This window comes from Chrysemys picta, chromosome 17 (assembly GCF_011386835.1).
Source record: "Chrysemys picta bellii isolate R12L10 chromosome 17, ASM1138683v2, whole genome shotgun sequence".
Lineage (NCBI taxonomy): Eukaryota > Metazoa > Chordata > Testudines > Emydidae > Chrysemys > Chrysemys picta.
This window is the reverse complement of record NC_088807.1, coordinates 17,672,141-17,696,566: the sequence shown is the minus strand read 5'-3', so window position 1 is coordinate 17,696,566 and position 24,426 is coordinate 17,672,141. Positions and strand designations below refer to the sequence as shown.

Below are 24,426 nucleotides of genomic sequence, written 5' to 3'. Positions count from 1 at the left end.
GTAGCAGCCGTCCTGTTACAAAGACTGTGAGGTGCCAATCCTCAAAGGTACTCAAGTCCCATCGGATTTACAGGGCTCACTCAGCGTCGCTGATCAGAAAGCTCAAGAGGGGCCATGAGCACGGTGGAAAATCCCAGGGGCTAACGGGCTCTTGAAGCTAGCAGAGAAAAGCAAAACAAGGACCAATGGCTGGAAGCTGAAGCCGGACAAATTCGACTTAGGAAGAATTTTTTAACAGGTGATTGACCATCGCAGCAAACTCCCGAGGGCGGTGGTGGAGTCTCTATCTTTAGTCAAACACAAGTTCGGGCTGAACACAGGGGAATTGCCCTGTGCTATATAGAAGGTCAGACTGGATGGGCTGATAGTTCACAGGCGCCAACTTTTGTCGGCGCTGGTGGGTGCTCGTGGCTGCCTCCGGCTCCGCCCCAACTCCGCCCCTCCCTGCCCGTATAGGATCCCTCCCCAAATCCCCGCCCCAGCCCTGCCTCCTCCCCCAAGCGCGCCACATTCCCCCTTCTCCCCTCTCCCACCCAGGCTTGCTGAATGAAACAGCTGTTTCGCGGCACAAGCACTGGGAGGGAGGGGGGAGAAGCAGGACCCAGCGGCGTGCTCAGGAGAGGAGGCGGAGGCAGAGGTGAGCTGGGGCGGGGTGGCGGGGTGGGGAGCTGCACCCACCAATTTTTCCCTGTGGGTGCTCCAGCCCCGGAGCACCCACGGAGTCAGCGCCTATGAGATGGTTCCTTTTAGCCTTAAACTCTATGGATCTCCAAGATAAAGCTAGAAAAAAACGTGCGCCTGCTGTGTGCGCGGATGGGGCTAGGCCCCAGATACTGGACGCTAATAAATTTACAGGCCTCCTGAGGTCCTAGATGGTGCTTGTGATGTTGCACCCCATAATGCTTTATAGAAATATGCTTATGAGTGTAACTATGACATAACTGGAATATGTTTTATGCTAGATATGCCATGTAACATATCTCTGCAAAGGTTATGATCTACTGAAAATATTCATCCTCTTTGTATGCATGTGTCATTTTTATATCTGAAGTTATGAGCGTTGTATGCTTGTATTTAAAGTGTTTGCTGTAGGAAGCACATAAGACAGATTTGGTCAATATAATGTAAAGGGGTTATTCAAGTAATTGGGAGTATTTAACTAACAATGGACCTTGGAAGATGCCACAGCTGAGCTTTCCTGGGAATGTTCAAACTAACATGTAAACAATGGCTTTAGCCTGCAAAAAGCTGAATCATTCATAGACATGTGACTTGCCCAGGTGACTGCAAAACTTCATCTTGTTGAGGGGATTTTACACAGGAGAAGAGAGGGGTTTCCACCCACAAGAGAAAATCTATATAAGCCCCTGGAAACCCCTCCATTTTGTCTTCAGCTGGCTCAGAAGATAACCTCTCCACCCCAAAGAGATGCCTGAAAGAAACTGGAACAAAGGACAGTAACTATGGTGGTGTGAGTGATTGCTGGACTCAGACTAGGAAGGAGTCTAGTCTTTCAAAGAAGCTTATTGGAACATCTCTGAGGGTGAGATTTACCTGCATTTAGTTTCCTATTGTATTAGGCTTAGACTTGCATATTTTTGTTTTATTTTGCTTGGTAATTTACTTTGTTCTGTCTGTTATTACTTGGAACCACTTAAATCCTACTTTTTATATTTAATAAAATCACTTTTTACTTATTAATTAACCCAGAGCAAGTATTAATATCTCAGGGAGCAAACAGCTGTTCATATTTCTCTATCAGTGTTATAGAGGGCGAACAATTTGTGAGTTTACCCTGTATACGCTTTATACAGAGTAAAATGAATTTATTTGGGGTTTGGACCCCATTGGCAGCAGGGTATCTGAGTGCTGGAGACAGGAGCACTTCTTAAGCTGTTTTCAGTTAAGCCTGCAGCTTGCGTGGAACGTGATTCAGGCCTGGGTCTGTGTTTGCAGCTGGCTAGCGTGTCTGGCTCAACAAGTCAAGTTACTGAAGTCCCAAGCTGCCAGGGAAAATGGGCTCAGAGGTAGTCCCAGTACATCAGGTGGCAGTCACAAGGGGGTTTCTGTGACCCAACCCGTCACAGTTCTTCCAAGTTCTGTGCTGTCCTGATATTCCTTGGTCTCCGCTGGAATATGGCTTGGTGAAGCACTGTGCTTTGCAGGAAAAGAAAGGATAAACTAAACAAGACCCAAAGCTGAGTCTCCATGAATGAGATCTGTGTGTGTGTGTGTTCCTGTGCCTGGAGCAATGCCCGCAGAATGGCTGCTGGACTCTCCACCCTGCAGGAGGGCTTAGGTTACAGAGAGCGCGACCATTTCACAGCTTGGTTTTGTTTTACGAATATCCGGCTTATTGGGTCTTTTCTTCTTTGCTTTTCTTGAAGCCTCCCTTGGAAGAGCTACGGAAGCAGATATTTTCTTAGCCCTTCAGCCAAGGAGCAAGGGCCGGGGGATGTGCAGGTTAGAGCTTTACAAATAACCTTCAACAAAGACATCTTTTCTCCCTACTGTGTCTCGGGCGTTTGAGTTAAATGAATGTTTAATTGAAAACAATCCAAGGTTTCAAACAGCCTAAAACCAAATCAGATTCTGTCTCAGTTAATCGGATGCCATTTCCCTGGTCACAAACCATACAGCCTTTCAGGAAAAACAGGGCAGGGGAGAGGTGGCTCTATGGGGTGTGCCGAAGCAACTGACTCATCGACTGCTCTAAAGTAACAAGGGACAGACCCAGAAATAAGCAGGAAATTCTGCACCTCGGCAGCGGGATACTGAAACCTGGTGAGAGGATTCCCGCCACTGGCATGTTAAAAATCAGTTGTTATAACCTATTGAGGAAGGATCAGGAGCACAAAGGGGGAAGGAATGTCAAAAATGGCATTACTTGTTTCTGAGTCACTGGCAACTCGGAAGCAAATGATCTTAAATGCTTACGTCTCAATGTCCTAAAAGGTAACACGCAAGACGGGCTACTATTGGGGTTGGCTAGAGATGCCCCCCTCCCTCCCCAAACCATTTGATTTTTTTTTGTTACAGTTTTGACAGATATCCATGTTTATTTTAAACTAGTTTTAGATTTTTATTTGTTTGAATGTTCAGAATTGCAGGAAATTATGCGGGAGAGGGGGAGAGTCAGACAATTATTTAACATCAATACATGCTAAGATTCAAAAAGTTAACACTTTAAAACACAAGTTGTCAACATCACATGTCAAAATGTACAAAGTAAATATCTTTCAATCAACAACTCATGCTTTACTATTCATTCGCTAGTCTATTTGTAAGAATATAAGTGCGGCCATACTGGGTGGGACCAATAGTCCATCTAGCCCAGTGTCCTGTCTTCTGACAGGGGCCTGTACCAGAACTTCAGGGAGAGTGTACAGAACAGGGTAATTATGGAGTGCTCCACCCCATCTTCCATTCCCAGCTTCTAGCAGTCAGAGGTTTAGGGATGTGTCCATGCCCATAATGGCTAATGGCCATTGCTGGACCTATCCTCCAGGAACTTCTCTCATTCTTTTTTCAACCCAGTTGTACTTTTGGCCAGCACCACATACAGTGGCAATGAGTTCCACAGGTTAATTGTTCACTGAGTGAAAAAGTACTTCCTCTTGTCTGTATTAAACCTGCGGCCTATTAATTTTACTGGGTGTCTCCTGGATTTTGTATTGTGGGAGAGGATAAATAACACTTCTCTAGTCACTTTTCCCACACCATTCATAATTTGATAGATCTCTATCCTATTCCCCCCTTAGTCGTCTCTTTTCTAAGCTGAACAGTCCTAATCTTTTTTGTCTCAACTCATATGGAAGCTGTTCCAGACCCTTGATCATCTTTGTTGCCCTTCTCTGAACCTAGTCCAGTTCCCCTACATCCTTTTTCAGAAGAGGTGACCGGAACTGGACACAGAATTCAAGGTGTGAGTGTACCATGGATTTACATAGTAGCATGATATTTTTGATCCCATTCCTAATAGTTCCTGCATGCGGGGTAGTTGTGGCCATGTCAGTCCCAGGATGTCAGAGAGACAAGGTTGCTGAGGTCATGTCTTTTTATTGTGGAGCTGGGAGCACCTTTCCCAGACCTGAAGAAGAGCTCTGTGTGGCTCGAAAGCTCATCTCTCTCACCAGCAGTTGGTCCAGTAAAAGATATTACATCACCCATCTTGTCTCTCTAATCGTTCTTACCGTTCTATAGCAAGCTTACTTCAAAAGTCTAGATTGCTGGATTTTTTTGGCTTTAAGAAGATCTCAAGCAGCATTTTGCTTACGTTGCCCATCTAAATTTTGATTAATGTCGATGGAAATGTTTTTTTTATCTACCCCCCCCTCGGGTTAGTGAAATCGCCATTTACTGACACAAAGCTAATCCTTCAACGCCTCATTATAGGTGACCATTTTCTAGCTCCAACCTGGGACACCTCTAGATATTAGACCTTCTCTTGACATGTCAGGAGGATTTGATCACAGAACAAAACATGGCTGGTCGCTGAGGTACAAATGAGCATGACTTGATCACATCTGTGATGTGCAAAGAATACAGGGCCAATTTCACCAAACTGAAAACAACTAGGAGCTGGGAGGAAGAATTTAAAGAGCTAAAAGGCCTGTGATGCTACCCAAGGTTGTGGGGCATGTTGCTAGCAGTTGACCTTAGCGCAAGGAAACTTGGTCTGTGCCTGCCGGGAGCCGGTCCCACAACCCCAATGGCCATGGGCAGCGCTAGCTCTCCCCTCTCAGCCTACACAGTTCCGTTGTCCCTTAGTGCTAGACACATTCCAAGCGCCTGCTGGGGAGCGGGGTTGGATGCCAATCTGCGAGTGCATGCCGAGGCTCCCGGAAGCAGTGGCAAGTCCCCGCTCCAGCTCCTACACTGAGGGGCAGTCAGGGAGCTCTGTGTGCTGCTCCCGCCCCAAGCGCCACCCCTGCAGCTCCCATTGGCTGGGAGCTGCAGGGGCAGTGGCTGCGGACGGGGCAGTGCGCAGAGCTGCCTGGCCGCACCTCCACATAGGAGCTGGAGGGGGGACCTGCCGCTGCTTCCAGGAGCTGCTTGAGGTAAGCACTGCCTGGAGCCTGCACCCCTGACCCCCTCCTGCACCCCTGCCCCAGCCCGGAGCCCACTCCCACACCCTGAACTCCTCATTTCTGGCCCCACCCCAGAGCCCACACCCCCAGCCAGAGCCCTAACCCCCTCCCGCACCCGAACCCCAATTTTGTGAGCATTCATAGCCCTCAAGTCAAAAAGTTTGCCCACCCCTGTTCTAGAGCCTAATGTACAGCGCCAAGCACAACGGGTTCCTGGCGCGGGGGCTGATTTAAGGAAACGATTCTTAAACTTGCTAGGATTAATGACCTGTCGTGTTAGCACAAGGCCTAGTGGGGGCAGTTATGCTGAAGGCTGAATACTTTAGATCTAAGGAGATGACCTGCCCCAGGTCAGATATTTTGCACTCTCCTGAGCTACCAACAGACAACCATGAACTGCTCCAGTGCACCACAGGATTCTGCAAGGTGGGCCTTTAGCAATTAGGTTGCCATGCAATGGCTAATCCCTTAGACCACATTTACATACAGGAACTAATAAGTGATGCAAATCATGAATATTAATGCTTAATATTGTGGACTTCCCAAAAGCCTCATATGGATCAAGCCAGCTGTTGACCTTATTATAATCAGGGTTAAAGATCAAATACGGTTCATGGCCGTGCTGTCAACACAAGAAAGGGTATAAAAGCCTCTTCCCACTTCCCATTTCTTTGGCTTTGTCGGATCCTAGAGACAGTGTAAACGGAATCAGGACCTCCCTTCTGGTTGGCACCGCTCTCTTCCCCCTCATCTCTGCTTCCAGCGGGCTCTGTAAGTTGTAAGTATGCGTAATGCAGGACTGGAAGTATGAGCCATGCCAGAACCTACTTTACTGTGCTTATTCTAACCCTTCTGTGTATTCATCCTTGCCCAGGATATTGTCTGTATTAAATACCGTTTCTGGATGTGTTTCACCAGCTTCTCAGTTAACTATAAACGGGGCCGGCTCCAGCTTTTTTGCCGCCCCAAGTGGCGAAGAAATAAAAAAAAGAAAAACCCGATTGAGCTGCTGCCGAAGAAGAAGGGGAGTGAAGGACCCGCTGCCGAATTGCCGCCGAAGACCTGGACGAGCCGCCCCAATGACGGATGGACGTGCCGCCCCTTTCTATTGGCCTCCCCAGGCACCTGCTTCCTTCGCAAGCAGAGGCAAGCAGCCGCCTAGGAAAAGAACCTGTTATCTGTGATTGGGGCACGTCACCCCCCGTACACAACCTGTGTAATCACTGTTCAGGCTGCCAGAGGCAGAGATAAGAGCGTTCTGCCTGGCTGATGCTGCCTTGAACCATGCGACCCTGGAAACCACTGTGGCTCTGTCTCCATCCCTTTGCTCTGAGTTCCTGGTGTGGGTGTGTGTGTGTGTGAGTGTCTCTCTCTTTTTCTCTCTCTGCAAAGACCGGTTCTTCCCCCAGCCAGCTGGCACCTTTCCCCTCGGTTCTCCAGCTGGGGCTTTTGCCCGGCTTCCCTGCAGAGAGGTGGGAAAATCCCCTTCCTCTTGCTTGTTGGTTGCTAGCCTGTTGTCTTTCCAGCTTCTTCATTGATCTGGGTCAGTTTCTGCCAGGCCTTTACTGACCCATTGGTTCCATCCCAGACAGCGGCGTCACCTGACACCCCGGGTCTCTCACTCTGCCCTAAGAACTGTTTATACTCCGTGTAGAGCAATGTAAAGCAAAGAGGGAAACTGAGGCACACCTACACCTATTACCAAAATTCCCTCTCCAATAGTGCTGGGCCAATTGAATCAGCTGGGGACCAGGGACCATTGACTGCAAGGCAGTGATCTTGCTTTACACCAGCTGGGGGTCTGGCCCCACATTTCCTTGATGGGGATGAGTATTTATCTGGGCGCTAACTGCAGAGGCCCCATAAAGTTTCCTCAGGGTGTGTGGGATGTGCCAGCCCAGGGAGGTAACTTGTCAAGCTTTGATCTGAGCAGTGACTCACCCGCCCGGCGCCGCTTTCCGGCCGGGAGCAGGAGGAAGTTCTTAGAGCCCCTGTTCAGCTCCTCACCCTGTTCCCTGCCCCTAGATCCTGGTGTCTGTGGCCAGCAGCCCCCAACCCTAGAGCCCCTCCCAGTCTGCCAGGGGCCACACCGAGCAGGGCTGGGAGCCTGTTGCACCAGGAGTGAGTGTGAGCATCTGTCAGCAGAGACACGGACCCTTCACCACCCACCATGGAGCCCCAGGTGAGCCCCCCTTCTCCCCAACACCTCTGCCCCATGGAGCCCAAGGGAGTCCCCACCTGTCCCCAAATTACCCCTACCCCATGGAGTCTCAGCCCCCTGCCTCCCACCTTCCCTGCCCCATGGCGCTCAGGGGAGTCCCCTCTGCTCCCCACCTACCCCTGCCCCATGGAGCCTCAGGGGAGTTCCCCCTCTGGCCTCTAGCTACCCCTTCCCCATGGACCCCCAGGTGAGCCCCCCCTTCCTCCAACACCCCTGCCCCATAGAGCCCCAGGGGAGTCTCCTCTGATCCCCACCTTCCCTGCCGCATGAAGCCCCTGGGGAATCCTCCCTCCCCCCACCTCCTCCTGCCCATGGAAACCCTGATGACTCCCCCCTGTGCCCCACGGCCTGCTGACCTATGGAGCCCCACGGGGGGTCCCCTGCCCCCTCTCCTGTCAGTAGCACATCAGGGGCTAGGGGATGTGGGTCGGGGGGGCTCTCGGTTGTGCCCAGGGCTCAGGGGCGCTGACACTGCAGGGTCCTGTGCAGGTGCCGGGACGGATGCCCAGGGCTGGACTCCTGCTGCTGCCCCTTCTCCTCTGCTTCGGGCCAGAGACCGCCGGGAGCATCGACCCGGCTGCGCTCAAAAAAATCGTGGATCATGTTCATAAGTGAGTGACCGGCCTGGGGTTTGTCTCTGTCCTTCCCTGCCCCTGTACCCATCTGCGAAGAGCAGCAGAGAATGGCCCTGGTTGGATCCCACCGGCTTGTAGGGATGCCCAGCAAGGTCGGGGGGCCCAACTGAGCCCGGCTCTGCCCAGATCCCACCTGAGAGCCAGGGGCTGCTGTTGTGCCAGGCACTAGAGACACCTAAACGAGGGCAGAGAGCACCCAGCATGCCAGGGATGCACTGAGCCCTGCATTAGATTATGCACTGTCTTGATTCTAGGGGTGATTCTGGGGGTGCAGGGGGAGATGGAGCCCATAGCTCAGAGGGGTGATTCTGGGGCTGCAGGGGTAGGTGGAGCCCAGAGCTGGGATGGTTTTTCAGGGCCTATTCCCCTTTTTCTCCCTTTTACTTGGCATCTCCTGGCTCAGTCGCAGGAGCTGGTGCCCCCTGACCCCTCTGTGTCCTGCCCTCTTTCAGTAACGGCGGAGTTAACAAGCAATATGCTTTCGCTGTCACGCTGCCCCATGGCACCTGCAGCAACCCCCAGGATGTGGCCACCTATCTGCCCATGGCCCAGCTAGCAGACATGAGAAAGAAGATTGACTCGTTCGGTGCCCTGTACAACCTGCCCAACGGGAACATTGTGGCTGCCCGGCCAAAGGAAGTGAATAAACCGAAAGGGAAATACACGGAGCACAGCGAGTGGCGTCTGCTCTCCGGCCCAAACAGCCTTGTGGCCCAGCTCACGGCCAGGACCTATGGCCAGAACAGCTGCCTGATCTTATTCACCTTCAATTCGCCCTGCTCCACCAAGTGTCTGCGCGAGAACGGGCGCTCCAACATCGTGCAGATGACCAGCGCTGCCTTCTCGGCCATCAACAACAACTACAAGGCCTTTGTGTTCCAGAAGATCTTCGACTATGACATGAAGCCTGAAGTGACCCGGAAGGACCTGCTGGACGCCTGGCACCGGCTGCGCGATGTGCCCCTGCTGCGCTGCGACAACAACGGCTGCCAGGACTGTGCTCCGGTGGACCCCCGAAACAACCCCTGCCTGGCTGGGAAGAAGTAGATGGTGGAGCAGAGCCAGGAACCACGTGCGACTCTTTGTGCCACTGGCCTCCCTCGCTGCCCATGCGCTTTTGGATCGCTGAGTGTAATAGAAACATGTCCCAACCGGGCACCAGGCTGCAATCCAGAACCCCATTCTGACCTCTGTTCCAATCTAGAACCCTAATCCACAGGTGTGCTCCAATCTAGAACCCCGTTCCCAGGCATGTGTCGATTTAGAATGTGATTTCCCAGTACGTGCCAACCTAGAACTCCTTCCAGAGTGTGTTCCCATCTAGAACCCCATGCATGGATGTGCTAAAATCTGCAATCTAGAGCCCCATTGCTGTGTGTGCTCCAATTCAGTACCCCATTCCCATCTTCGGTTGTGGTCCAGCCTAGAACTCCATCCCTGGGTGTGCTCCAATCTGTGATCTAGAAGCCCGTCCTTCTCCCCAGGTGTGCTCCAATCCAGAATTGCCACCCCCTAGTGCACCTCAAGCTCCATTCTAAACCTTCATTCCCCCACAGTGCGTCAAGCTCCAATCGAGAACATGACCCCCATCCCTGGGTGGTCTCGGAGCTGCAGTCTAGAATCCAAATTCACCCAGTGAGCTGAAACTTCGATCTAGAACCCAACCTCCATCCCTGCACAAGCCTGTGGGGGGGAGACAGTGGATGGGAGCAGGGCACATTACGCCTGGCGACTGTATCTTGGGGCTGGATCAGAAGGGGGAGCCCATTACTCAGATGGTGGTGGGGGGATTCCTGGGCATGGCCCATAGCCAAGGTGGGGCAAAGGGGATCTCGGAGTGTGGGGCTCTGTCACTGGGGGCTGCTTTGGGGTTGTTCCATTCTGCGGGTGACGCTTTTTGCTGATTCTCTGCTCTGCAATTGCCGCCAATAAAGCTTCTGAGCATCTTGGGGCCTCACATCTCTGTCTGTGCGTCCGGGTCTCCCATTTCCATACATACATTGGGGGGGTCTCACATGGTGCCCTGGAGGTGCTGGGTCCCCAAGGCAGCCCCTCATCGAGCCTGGCTCCCAGCTGGCAGCCTGTGCGGCAGCTTGGGTTTTACTGGGTCCAGAGCCCCCGAGTTCCCCTCCCCATCCCTAGAACCCCCATCCCCCGCTCCCTGGGCGGGGATCCCCTGAGCAGACAGCCCCAATCCCCCAGGGATGGGAGGTTGTGACACTCTGTACCCCAAAGCAATACCCTGGCATGGTTTGGGGTAGCTGAGCTCTGTAATGAGAAGGAGACAGGCCATGGGACAGACTCCGGCACAGTCCCTGCGCCTCGTCCTCGCCACATAGTCCCAGAGATGTGGCCCCTGGGAGAAAACCCAGCCAGAGGAACCTCTCCGAGATCCCAGAGATTCCTGGGAGCTACGACCAACACTGCCTGAGGACCTACATCCAAAGTACCCTCTGTACCCATCTATCTACTTAATGGAACCCCACAGCCTGGGAGCCAGGACTCCTGGGTTCTATCTCTGGCTCTGGGATGGGACTGGGGTCTAGTGGTTAGAGCGTGGGGAGAGGGAGCTGGGAGTGAGAGGTGCTGGATGCTGCACAGACACGGTGAGAAAAAGCCCCCAGCAGGGCCACCAAGAGCGGGTTCGGGCCCCGGTGAAATTTTTTTTCAGGCCCCCCAGCAAGGGCGTACCGGCTAAACAGGGCCGACCAGGGTGGGGGGTGGGGGAGCTGGGGAAGTCAGGCCCCGGGCCCCCTTCCAGACTGCCGGGCCCTGGTAATTTGTACCGGCTTCCCCCCCCTCTCTCGTCGGCCCTGGCCGCGAGCCTAAAGCCAACCCTGACTCTCTAACCAGACACAAGGTGCAGGGAGGCTGATTATCCCCCGTTCATACAAGGGAAAATGGAGACATAGGCAGGTTAAGTGACACCACAAGGTCCCCTGGGGGCAGAGATCCCCCCTCCCTCAGCCCTGAATCTCCAGCAGCTGGGAACCCCCCAGTGACTCCATCCCTGCTTCCCGGCCGGGTGACCCTCTGCTGGGCCCAGAGCTCAGGGCAGAGCCTGGCTCTGAGAATCCCATCAGCATGGAGACCCTCTGTGGGTCTGGCTGGGTGTGGGGCTGGGACCGGGGATGCCAAGCTGGGCCCCAAATCTGCTACAATGATCTCCACAGAATCACGGGGATCTGACCAGTTGGGTGGCTCCGACCTGGAGCGAGATCAGCAGTTGTAGAACCCTCCGTCTCTGCGTCTGGCGCTGGGGATGGTGAATTCACCCCCGTCCCCAGCATCCAGCTCCTGGATTTCGATTCCATCTTTATACAGAAATAAGCTCCTGGCCCCGCACCGACACTGACAGTGGAGGGTAACAGCTCCCCACACACTGGGGCTAACGGAGATGGAGGGTCCGGGCGCAGGGAGCTCTGCGTTCACACACAAACAGGAGTGAGAAAGGGAGACACAAACCCCTCCCCGTGTGTCCGTAACCTGCCCTTAGCACCCAGCCCCAGGGACAGTGCCAGAGCTAACAGACACCTCACTGCATCCACAGGGAACCTGTGAGCTAAGTTCTGATCTCAGCCCCTGGGGTCACTCCAGAGTCACCCCTGACTGCACTGGGGGCAGGGCCGGGTTCCGATCTCAGCCCCCCCGATACCAGGAGGCTGAAGTGACTTTTGGGGTGAAGTGCCTCTTTTCCCCTCCTCCTCCCCACCCACCCTGTCCTTAACAGTAAAGTTTCCCCAGCCCCACAGATATTCATAGCCCGACATCCTGCTTCACCCGGCCAGCCAGCAGCCTGGTTTGAGCACAGATCCTGCCGACTACACCACTGTGACGGGTTGGATCACAGAAACCTTCTTGGAAGCTGCCAACTGATGCGCCAAGACTACTTCTGCCCCTGCTTTCCTGCCCTGGCAGCTTAGGACTTCAGTGCCCTGCCTGGTTGGAGCCAGACATGCTAGCCTGCTGCAAACCCAGACCCAGGTCTGGGCCACATCCCCTAACAGCTGTAGGATTGACTGAAAGCAGCTTACAAAAGTGTTCTTATCTTTAACACTCAGATGGCCAACTCCCAATGGGGTCTAAACCCAAATAAATCCGTTTTACCCTGTATAACGCTTATACAGGGTAAACTCATAAATTGTTCACCCTCTATAACACTGATAGAGAGATATGCACAGCTGTTTTCTCCCCCAGGTATTAATACATACTCTGGGTTAATTAATAAGTAAAAAGTGATTTTATTAAATACAGAAAGTAGGATTTAAGTGATTTCAAGTAGTAACTGACAGAACAAAGTGAATTACCAAGTAAAATAAAATAGAACACCACTGGCCATCACATACAGCCCCCAGCTAAAACCTCTCCAGCACATTATCCGCGATCTACAACCTATCCTGGAAAATGATCCCTCACTCTCACAGACCTTGGGAGGCAGGCCAGTCCTCGCTTACAGACAACCCCCCAACCTGAAGCAAATACTTACCAGGAACTACACACCACACCACAGAAACACCAACCCAGGAACCTATCCCTGTAGCAAACCTCGTTGCCTACTCTGTCCCCATATCTACTCTGGCAACACCATCAGAGGGCCCAACCACATCAGCCACACCATCAAGGGCTCATTCACCTGCACATCCACTAATATTATATATGCCATCATGTGCCAGCAATGCCCCTCTGCCATGTACATTGGCCAAACCGGACAGTCCCTCCGCAAAAGAATAAATGGACACAAATCGGACATCAGGAATGGTAACATACATAAGCCAGTAAGTGAAGACTTCAATCTCCCTGGTCATTCTATTACAGATTTAAAAGTCACTATCATTGAACAAAAAAACTTCAGAAACAGACTTCAAAGAGAAACAGCAGAACTAAAATTCATTTGCAAATTCAACACCATTAATCTGGGCTTGAATAGGGACTGGGAGTGGCTGGCTCATTACAGAAGCAGCTTTTCCTCTCCTGGAATTGACACCTCCTCATCTATTATTGGGAACGGACTACATCCACCCTGATTGAATTGGCCCTGTCAACACTGGTTCTCCACTTGCAAAGTAACTCCCTGCTCTCCATGTGTCAGTATATAATGCCTGCATCTGTAACTTTCACTCTATGCATCTGAAGAAGTGAGGTTTTTACTCATGAAAGCTTATGCCCAAATAAATCTGTTAGTCTCTAAGGTGCCACCAGACTCCTTGTTGTTTTTGTAGAACACACAAGTCTATATCTAAGAAACTGAATACAAATAACACATCACCAGTTCCAGTAAGCTTCCTTTTACAGCCTAGTCTCCTGCTAGTCTGGGTCCAGCAATCACTCACACTCGCTGTTGTTATTGTCCTTTGTTCCAGTTTCTTTCAGATATCCTTTGGGTGGAGAGGCTATCTCTTTAACCAGCTGAAGACAAAATGGAGGGGTCTTCCACAGGCTTAAATAGACTTTCTCTTGTGGGTGGAGACCCCCTCCTCTCTCCTATGCAAAGTCCCAGCTCCAAGATGGAGTTCTGGAGTCACCTGGGCAAGTCACATGTCCATGCATGACTCAGTTTTTGCAGGCAGAAGCCATTACCCAAATAGTATTTTGAATGTCTCCAGGAAGACTTATGTGGATTGGAGCATTCCAAGATGCATTGTACCTTGAGTGCTTCTTGACTGGGCACTTAACTTTGCAAATTCCTTTCTAAAGAAGTTGACCAAATGCCTTACAAAGCTTACTTAGAAATCAAGCAAGTATATAGCCAATATTCATAACTTCAAGTACAAAATGAAATATGTGTACAAATAGGATGAATAGATTCAGTAGACCATAACCTTTACAGAGATAAGTTACATGGCACATGTAGCATAAAACATACTCCAGTTATGTCATATTGCCATAAAGCATTATGGGATACATCATCACCCCCCTCCCATGGACACACCCCATTTGTCTCTGATTCTCACCGAGGAAGAGGATGGTGAGAGCAGACGCCATGATGGGGGCAGCAAGGGGCCTCTCAGCATTGCCACCAACACCCTGGTGTACAGTTCCACCAAGCCCCGAGCAAGGAACTCAGCTGGTGGCTCCAGCTACAGGAAGCCGATGATGTCGCATCTCTTCCTGTGTCCATCACACCATGTCTCTAATCTGCAGGTGAAATCTAACGTGGCCAAAGTAAGCAGAGGTCCCGGCAAAACCCTGGGACCATCAGCCTGATCAAGCATCATGCAGCTCACAGCTTGTCCGTGTCTCTGTAGGGAGGGGAGACTGGTCACCCTTGATGTACCCTGCAGCCTTGGGAAAGGTGCACCAGGTTAGGAGCCAGAAGGCAACAGGGTCTGGTCTTCAATCGTCAACTGACCACTATTTCCATGCAGATTCTAGCCTCCCTCCCCACCTTTTACAGGCAACCCATGTAGGTAACATTAATATGTGATCATGCAATTAAAGAATGGAGTCACAATGTATGTGCACGAGGGGGCAGAGTTGAGATTGTTCAGGAAACCTGAACATAAGAACGGCCATACCGGGTCAGACCCAAGGTCCATCCAGCCCATTATCCTGTCTGCCGACAGTGGCCAATGCCAGGTGCCCCAGAGGGAATGAACCTAATAGGTAATGATCAAGTGATCTCTCTCCTGCCATCCATCTCCACCCTCTGACAAACAGAGGGTAGGGACACCATTTCTTACCCATCCTGGCTAATAGCCATTAATGGACTTAACCTCCATGAATTTATCCAGTTCTCTTTTAAACACTGTTATAGTCCTAGCCTTCATAACCTCCTCATGCAAGGAGTTCCACAAGTTGACCGTGTGCTGTGTGAAGAAGAACTTCCTTTTATTTGTTTTAAACCTGCTGCCTATTAATTTCATTTGGTGACCCCTAGTTCTTGTATTGTGGGAATAAGTAAATAACTTTTCCTTATCTACTTTCTCCACATCATTCATGATTTTATATACCTCTATCATAACCCCCTTAGTCTCCTCTTTGCCAAGCTGAAAAGTCCTAGCCTCTTTAATCTCTCCTCATATGGGACCCATTCCAAACCCCTAATCATTTTAGTTGCCCTTCTCTGAACCTTTTCTAATGCCAGTATATCTTTTTTGAGATGAGGAGACCATATCTGTACGCAGTATTCAAGATGTGGGTGTACCATCGATTTATATAAGGGCAATAATATATTCTCCGTCTTATTCTCTATCCTCTTTTTAATGATTCCTAATAACCTGTTTGCTTTTTTGACCGACTCTGCACACTGCGTGGACATCTTCAGAGAACTATCCACGATGACTCCAAGATCTTTTTCCTGATTTGTTGTAGTTAAATTAGCCCCCATCATATTGTATGTATAGTTGGGGTTATTTTTTTCCAATGTGCATTACTTTACATTTATCCACATTAAATTTCATTTGCCATTTTGTTGCCCAATCACTTAGTTCTGTGAGATCTTTTTGAAGTTCTTCACAGTCTGCTTTGGTCTTAACTATCTTAAGCAGTTTAGTATCATCTGCAAACTTTGCCACCTCACTTTTTACCCCTTTCTCCAGATCATTTATGAATAAGTTGAATAGGATTGGTCCTAGGACTGACCCTTGGTGAACACCTCTAATTACCCCTCTCCATTCTGAGAATTTACCGTTAATTTCTACCCTTTGTTCCCTGTCTTTTAACCAGTTCTCAATCCATGAAATGACCTTCCCTTTTATCCCTTGACAACTTAATTTACGTAAGAGCCTTTGGTGAGGGACCTTGTCAAAGGCTTTCTGGAAATCTAAGTACACTATGTCCACTGGATCCCCCTTGTCCACATGTTTGTTGACCCCTTTAAAGAACTCTAATAGATTAGTAAGACACGATTTCCCTTTACAGAAACCATGTTGACTTTTGCCCAACAATTTATGTTCTTCTATGTGTCTGATAATTTTATTCTGTACTATTGTTTCAACTAATTTGCTCGGTACCGATATTAGACTTACCGGTCTGTAATTGCCGGGATCACCTCTAGAGCCCTTTTTAAATATTGTCGTTACATTAGCTAACTTCCAGTCATTGGGTACAGAAGCCGATTTAAAGGACAGGTTACAAACCCTAGTTAATAGTTCTGCAATTTCACATTTGAGTTCTTTCAGAACTCTTGGATGAATGCCATCTGGTCCCGGTGACTTGTTATTGTTCAGTTTATCAATTAATTCCCAAACCTCCTCTAGTGACACTTCAATCTGTGACAGTTCCTCAGATTTGTCACCTACAAAAGCCGGCTCAGGTTTGGGAATCTCCTTAACGTCCTCAGCCGTGAAGACTGAAGCAAAGAATTCGTTTAGTTTCTCCGCAATGACTTTATCGTCTTTAAGCGTTCCTTTTGTATCTCGATCATCGAGGGGTCCCACTGGCTGTTTAGCAGACTTCCTGCTTCTGATGTATTTAAAAAACATTTTGTTATTACCTTTGGAGTTTTTGGCTAGCCATTCTTCAAACTCCTCTTTCGCTTTTCTTATTACATTCTTGCACTTAATTTGGCAGTGTTTATGCTCCTTTCTATTTGCCTCACTAGGATTTGACTTCCACTTTTTAAAGGAAGTCTTTTTATCTCTCACTGCTTCTTTTACATGGTTGTTAAGCCAAGGTGGCTCTTTTTTAGTTCTTTTACTGTGTTTCTTAATTTGGGGTATACATTGAAGTTGGGCCTCTATTATGGTGTCTTTAAAAAGTGTCCATGCAGCTTGCAGGGATTTCACTCTAGTCACTGTACCTTTTAATTTCTGTTTAAGTAACCCCCTCATTTTTGCATAGTTCCCCCTTTTGAAATTAAATGCCACAGTGTTGGGCTGTTGAGGGGTTCTTCCCACCACAGGGATGTTGAATGTTATTATATTATGGTCACTATTTCCAAGCGGTCCTGTTATAGTTACCTCTTGGACCAGCTCCTGCGCTCCACTCAGGACTAAATCTAGAGTTGCCTCTCCCCTTGTGGGTTCCCGTACCAGCTGCTCCAAGAAGCAGTCATTTAAAGTATGGAGAAATTTTGTCTCTGCATTTCGTCCTGAGGTGACATGTTCCCAGTCAATATGGGGATAATTGAAATCCCCCACTATTATTGAGTTCTTAACTTTGATAGCCTCTCTAATTTCCCTTAGCATTTCATCATCACTATCACTGTCCTGGTCAGGTGGACGATAATAGATCCCTAATGTAATATTCTTATTAGAGCATGAAATTACTATCCATAGAGATACTATGGAACATGTGGATTCACTTAAGATTTTTACTTCATTTGAGTCTACATTTTCTTCCACTCCCCCACCCCCCACCCCCACCACCGCACGACCTTAACTGTGGCATTTCCTGGTGCTGGAGGTTTTGACTCCGCAGCCTTCCCTCTCAGCCTGCACCGTGTGAGGGGCTGGCGCGATGGGGAATGCCTGTGTTTGCTGCCCCATGCGCCATAGCTGAGTGGTGATGATGGCTTAATGCTATAAAGCTTTAAGGGTCTTTTCTCAGCATGTGAATTTAATAAACCAGGTTCAAAAGAAAAGCCGAGAAAAAGGAATTCCATCCTGTGCCCACAGTGGGTCATCAGCCAGGAGAGACCCAGGGACCGGCTAATGCCCCCGCAGAGACCCTGCCCCCGAGCTGAAAGAGACACTGTCAGTGGTTATGTGGCCAGGCCCCTAGAGAGGGACATGACACAGGCTTTGTTTATACAGCCATTGGCTAGTGCAGTGGTTTTCAAACTCTTTCTGGCGACCCAGTTGAAAAAAATTACAAAAAAAACTACAAAAAAAAGGGATTCTGCGTAGACTCCTCCGGACGGTCGAAACAACAGACTGGATTTCTACATAGATTGCTTCCGTCAACGTGCAAAGGCTGAAATTGTGGAAAAGCAACATCACTTGCCACATAACCTCAGCAATGCTGACTGAACACAACGCCATCTACAGCCTCAGAAACAACCCTGACATCATAATCAAAAAGGCTGACAAAGGAGGTGCTGTCGTCATCATGAATAATTTGGAATATGACCAAGAGGCTGCTAGACAGCTCTCTAACACCACATTCTACAGGCCATTATCCTCTGATCCCACTGAGGATTACCTAAAGACACTACACCATCTGCTAAAAAAACTCCCTGACAAAGCACAGGAACAAATCTGTACAGACACATGCCTAGAACCCCGACCAGGGGTATTCTATTTGCTACCCAAGATCCATAAACCTGGAAATCCTGGACGCCCCATCATCTCAGGCATTGGCACCCTAACATCAGGCTTGTCTGGTTATGTGGACTCTCTCCTCAGACCCTACGCTACCAGCACTCCCAGCTATCTTCGAGACACCACTGACTTCCTGAGGAAACTACAATCCATCGGTGATCCTCCAGAAAACACCATCCTGGCCACTATGGACGTAGAAGCCCTCTACACCAATATTCCACACAAAGATGGACTACAAGCTATCAGGAACAGTATCCCCGATAATATCACAGCTAACCTGGTGGCTGAACTTTGTGATTTTGTCCTCACCCACAACTATTTCACATTTGGGGACAATATATACCTTCAAGTCAGCGGCACTGCTATGGGTACCCGCATGGTCCCACAATATGCCAACATTTTTATGGCTGACTTAGAACAATGCTTCCTTAGCTCTCGTCCCCTAACGCCCCTACTCTACTTGCGCTACATTGATGACATCTTCATCATCTGGACCCATGGAAAAGAAGCCCTTGAGGAATTTCACCATGATTTCAATAATTTCCATCCCACCATCAACCTCAGCCTAGATCAATCCACACAAGCGGTCCATTTCCTGGACACTACTGTGCTAATAAGCGATGGTCACATAAATACCACCCTATACCGGAAACCTACTGACCGCTACACTTACCTACATGCCTCCAGCTTCCATCCAGGACACACCCCACGATCCATTGTCTACAGCCAAGCTCTAAGATATAACCGCATTTGCTCCAATCCCTCATAGAGACAAGCACCTACAAGATCTCTATCAAGCATTCTTAAAACTACAATACCCACCTGCTGAAGTGAAAAAACAGATTGACAGAGCCAGACGAGTACCCAGAAGTCACCTCCTACAAGACAGGCCCAACAAAGAAAATAACAGAACACCACTAGCTGTCACCTTCAGCCCCCAACTAAAACCTCTCCAGCGCATCATCAGAGATCTACAACCTATCCTGAAAGATGATCCTTTACTCTCACAGATCTTGGGAGACAGACCTGTCCTCGCTTACAGACAACCCCCCAACCTAAAGCAAATACTCACCAGCAACCACACATCACTGAACAAAACCACTGACCCAGGAACCTATCCTTGTAACAAAGCCCGATGCCAACTCTGTCCACATATCTATTCAAGTGACATCATCATAGGGCCTAATCACATCAGCCATACCATCAGGGGCTCGTTCACCTGCACATCTACCAATGTGATATATGCCATCATGTGCCAGCAATGCCCCTCTGCCATGTACATTGGCCAAACCGGACAGTCTCTACGCAAAAGAATTAATGGACACAAATCTGACATCAGGAATCATAATACTCAAAAACCAGTGGGAGAACACTTTAACCTGTCTGGTCATTCAATGACAGACCTGCGTGTGGCTATATTACAACAGAAAAACTTCAAAAACAGACTCCAACGAGAGACTGCTGAGCTGGAATTGATATGCAAACTAGACACAATCAACTCAGGATTGAATAAGGACTGGGAATGGCTGAGCCATTACAAACATTGAATCTATCTCCCCTTGTAAGTATTCTCACACTTCTTATCAAACTGTCTGTACTGGGCTAGCTTGATTATCACTTCAAAAGTTTTTTTTCTCTTACTTAATTGGCCTCTCAGAGTTGGTAAGACAACTCCCACCTGTTTATGCTCTCTGTATGTGTGTATATATATCTCCTCAATATTTATTCCACTCTGTATGCATCCGAAGAAGTGGGCTGTAGTCCATGAAAGCTTATGCTCTAATAAATTTGTTAGTCTCTAAGGTGCCACAAATACTCCTGTTCTTTTTGCGGATACAGACTAACACGGCTGCTACTCTGAAACTTGAAAAAAATTGTTGATGCCCGTGACCCAACGGAGCTGGGGATGAGTGGTTTGGGGTGTGGGAGGGGCTCAGTGTTGGGGCAGAGGTTAGGGTGTGGGGGTGAGGGCTGCAGGGTGGAGCCGGGAATGAGGAGTTTGGGGTGCAGGAGAGGGCTCTGGGTTGGGGGGCTTAGGGCTGGGGCAGGGGCTTGGAGTGTGGAAGGGGGTCAGGGCTCTGGGCTGGGGGTGCAGGCTCTGGGGTGGGACCAGGGATGAGGGGTTTGGGATGCAGGAAGGGGCTTCAGGTTTGGGGGCCTGTGGGCTGGGGCTGAGGGGGGGACTCAGGGTTGAGGCAGGGGATTGGGGCGCAGGGTTAGGTCATGGCCTTACCTTGGGTTGCTCCCGGTCAGCGGTGCAGCGGGGGTGCTAATGCAGGCTTCCTGCCTGTCCTGGCACCGTGGACCGCACTGCGCCCCGGAAGTGGCCAGCAGCAGGTCCAGCTCCTAGACGGAGGTACGCAAGCGGCTCCGCATGGCTCTCACCCGCATGCACTGCCCCCCCCAGCTTCCATTGGCTAGTTCCCGGCCAATGGGAGTGCGGAGCCGGTGCTCAGGGTGGGGGCAGCGTGCGGAGCCCTGTGGCTCCCCGCCTAGGAGCTGGACCTGCTGCTGGCCGCTTCTGGGGTGCAGCGCGGTGTCAGAACAGGTAGGAACTAGCCTGCCTTAGCTGGGCAGCACCACCGACGGGACTTTTAACATCCTGGTCGGCGGTGCGGACCAGAGCCGCCGCGACCCAGTGCCTTCCATTCAACGACGAGAGGGCAGTAGAAAGCTGTGGATCAGGGGACTCTATTCCTGGCCCGGGGAGGGGAGTGCAGTCTAGTGGTTAGAGCGGTGGGGGGTGGGGGGTAACACATTGCTGGGTAACACCAGGGGCAGCACGACTTGGGGGCAGCATTAAAGGTACTTCAGCTGCCTGGCTGGATGGTCCCAATGGACCTTCTTAAATCCCTGACCCCATTGCTCCCCAACCTCTTTGGAGCCTTCCCCCTAGGCTGCCTCCAGCTGCACAGAGCAGGAGGGGGACAAGCAGCAGATTCGCTGCCTAGCAAAGTCATCCTCTGTGATGAAGTGGGGGGATTTTCTTAATGGTTTGCATGACTACAGTGTGTGCCTCAGTTTCCCCTGTGTGCTGTATAAGGAGGTGGTGGGAGAGCATTTGTTGTTGCAGAGGACCAGGTGTGGGCTTGCCTATGATCTGGGACCCCGGGCAATGGCCTGGTGACTGGGGAGGTCCACCCCAGGTTGGCAGGCAGCCCGTTTTGGCTAGTGGGAGCACAAAGGGCTGAGGAGAGAGGACCCCGGTGGCCTGACCAGCCAGTGGGGGAACAAAGGACGGGGGAGAGGCTCAGGGGTGGAGGGTATAATAGGCCTAACCCAGGCTGTGGCCCCGCCCCTGCCCTGCCCTGAGGCTCCGCCCTTGCTCCCCCGAGGCCGGCGGGGGCTCGGCTCAGGCTGGGGCTCGGGCTGGCCCAGGGGTCAGAGCAGCTGGGGTGGGGGGCCAGTGCTCCTCCAGCTGCAGTGCAGGGGTGGGGAGTGAAGCTCGGGCTCCAGTGGGCGAGGAGGGTGGAGGGGCCTCAGGCGGAAGGGGGGGCCGGTGGAGCTAGCCTCCCTGAAGGGGGGGTTCACGCGCTGCCCAGGGCGGGGCAGTTGGGGAAGGTGAAATAGGGTGATCGGCTGGAAGGAGGGGGCTGCTGGACTGGACCCCTTCAAACCCTCCCCACCACCACTGCCCATCCCGCCTCACCCCCCCCAACGCATCCCCCCTCACATCGCCTGACCCCCAGCCCTGTTTCCCCTCAAATGCCAATCCCCCCCCTCAGTTAAGATGGCCGCCATCTCCCAGTGGCCCCAGTGGGCTTGGCACTAGGCTGCCCTTTGGGAAATGGTGGCCACCTGGGTTGGGGAGAGGGGGCAGTGTGGGGGGCAGGAGAATACGGGGGGTGGGAGAATATGGGGGGAACATTGGGGGTTGGGGCGGTGAGGCTGAGGGGTTAGGACCTGGGGGGGGCAGGGCAGCGACGGGGGGGAAGGGAGCACAATGGAAGCTGCTCTAAGGGGTTGGGGAGCACCTGGGTCCCCCCCCCTTGTGAGAATTTCAGGGTGAATCTGCCCCATGGCCATGGGTGGTGCTGGGGAGCTGCGCCTGCCCCTCGTTCCCCCACCCCCAGCTCAGCCAGAGGTTTGGCAGGAAAACAAATACCCCCCCACACACACACCCCATCTGCTGACCCCAACTCTGTGAGAGTGGAGCCCCTCCCCCATCCCCTCTCCAACCACTGTCCCCCCTCCCCCCGGCTCCCGTCCTGTCACCCCATCCCCCTGCTCCAGCCTCAACCCATCTCCCCTCAAACCCCCGTCCGCCTCCCGCCCTGCCCTCAGCCTGTCCTCCCAAACGTCGGTATCCCTGCTGCTCTTTGTAGAGGATCTCACAGGCCTGGAGGGTTCAAGGGGTTTGTAAACTCTCTTCCTTTCCAGCATTACACAGCCAGGGGGCTGGGGGGCTTGTTTCAAACCGAGCCCCTGGTTTTACTCTGCTCCTGGGCAAACCCCCAGCAGCAGCAGTCCAAAGGCAAAGCTTTTGGGTTACACCCACAAATAAGGAATCAAACCCGGCCTTTTTACTGAAACGGGTTGAGAGACCACAGACAACAGCTAGGGTTGCCAAGTGTCCGATTTTCGACCGGAACGCCTGGTCGAAAAGGGTCCCTGGCAGCTCCGGTCAGCACCAGCGACCGGGCTGTTAAAAGTCCAGTTGGCCGCAACAGCCGGCTCCGCGCAGCTCCTGGAAGTGGCTGGCATGTCCCTCCGGCTCCTAGGCACAGGGGTAGTCAGCGGGGTTCCGCATGTTGCCCACCTCGCAGTGCCAGCTCTGCAGCTCCTATAGGCCGGGAACTTATAGTCGGGGCAGCGCCTGAGGACGGAGAGGTTGGTGTCTAGTGCGGGTAGAGGAGTGACTGGTTGCGTGCTGACAGGCTTGGGGTAGTTGGTGCCCGGGACTAACTCATAACTGGAGGGGGAAGGTGTGCCCCCAGCCCTCCATAAATGGAGCCCCAGCTGCCTCGCCAGGCATGCCAAAGGTGCTGGGGCTTCAGCCCCTGCCAGTTCTTCATGGGGCTGAAGACCAAAGCTTCAGTGCAGTCCGTGGAAGTGAAGCCCCAAGTCCCTGTGTGCCCTGCACCTGCTGGGGCTCCCACTGTCAGTCCCTCAGGGGTGGGGCTCCATTTAGGGAGGGCAGGGGGTATGTATTTACCTGACCCAGGGGATCCCTGTAAAACTTTATGCCTCCCTTGTGCCCTCTGCCAGTCGGCACAGAGCGGTTCCTGGGTCATACCCGTGGCCACCTACTTCCCTCCTGCCATCCCCAACGGCCATGGCACCATGTGGCTGTGCAACCCCCACTGCTGACCCCTTCCCTCCCTATCCCCCTGATGGCCACAGCACCTTCCAGTGTGGTCCCCACAGCTGCCCCCTTCCCCCGATGGTCACAGCGCCTTCCAGCTGTGTCCTCCCCATGGCCGCCCCCTTCCCCCGACGGCCACAGTGCCTTCTAGTTGTGTGGTCCCCATGGCCGCCCCCTTCCCCCGACGGCCACAGCGCCTTCCAGCTGTGTCCTCCCCACAGCTGCCCCCTTCCCCCGACGGCCACAGTGCCTTCTAGTTGTGTGGTCCCCATGGCCGCCCCCCTTCCCCCGACGGCCACAGCGCCTTCCAGCTGTGTCCTCCCCACAGCTGCCCCCTTCCCCTGACGGCCACAGCGCCTTCCAGCTGTGTCCTCCCCATGGCCACCCCTTCCCCCGACCGCCACAGCGCCTTCCAGCTGTGTCCTCCCCATGGCCGCCCCCTTCCCCCGACAGCCACAGCGCCTTCCAGCTGTGTCATCTCCACGGCCGCCCCCTTCCCCCGACAGCCACAGCGCCTTCCAGCTGTGTCATCTCCACGGCCGCCCCCTTCCCTCAATGGTCACAGCGCCTTCCAGCTGTGTCCTCCCCACGGCCGCCCCTTTCCCCCGACGGCCACAGTGCCTTCCAGCTGTGTCATCCCCACGTAGGGTGACCAGACAGCAAATGTGAAAAATCAGGACAGGGGCTGGGGGGTAATAGGAGCCTATACAAGAAAAAGACCCCAAAATCGTGACTGTCCCTATAAAATCAGGACATCTGGTCACCCTATCCCCACGGCCGCCCCCGACGGCCACAGTGCCTTCCAGCTGTGTCCTCCCCATGGCCGCCCCCTTCTCCCCACGGCCACAGCGCCTTCCAGCTGTGTCCTCCCCACGGCCGCCCCTTCCCCCCACGGCCACAGCGCCTTCCAGCTGTGTCCTCCCCATGGCCGCCCCCTTCCCCCGACGGCCACAGCGCCTTCCAGCTGTGTCCT

At 52.0% G+C, this 24,426-nt stretch overlaps 2 protein-coding genes across 2 annotated transcripts in view; one reads left to right on the top strand and one right to left on the bottom strand.

The window, feature by feature from the left end:
• Positions 1-24,426, bottom strand: part of LOC101945709 (uncharacterized) — a 449,899-nt gene that overhangs the window by 312,755 nt on the left and 112,718 nt on the right. The window lies entirely within an intron of this gene.
• On the top strand, positions 949-9,892 carry LOC101944168 (uncharacterized). The gene is made up of 4 exons (XM_005311860.4): positions 949-1,543; positions 7,116-7,272; positions 7,801-7,922; positions 8,399-9,892. Exons 2-4 carry the CDS (start codon positions 7,261-7,263, stop codon positions 8,991-8,993), a joined length of 729 nt encoding a protein of 242 aa, XP_005311917.1. The 5' UTR covers positions 949-1,543; positions 7,116-7,260; the 3' UTR covers positions 8,994-9,892.

Excerpts from the sequence above, each read along its gene's own strand:
- LOC101944168 (XM_005311860.4), top strand. Across the intron at positions 7,923-8,398 it reads ATCGTGGATCATGTTCATAA|TAACGGCGGAGTTAACAAGC; the intron begins GTGAGTGACCGG and ends GCCCTCTTTCAG.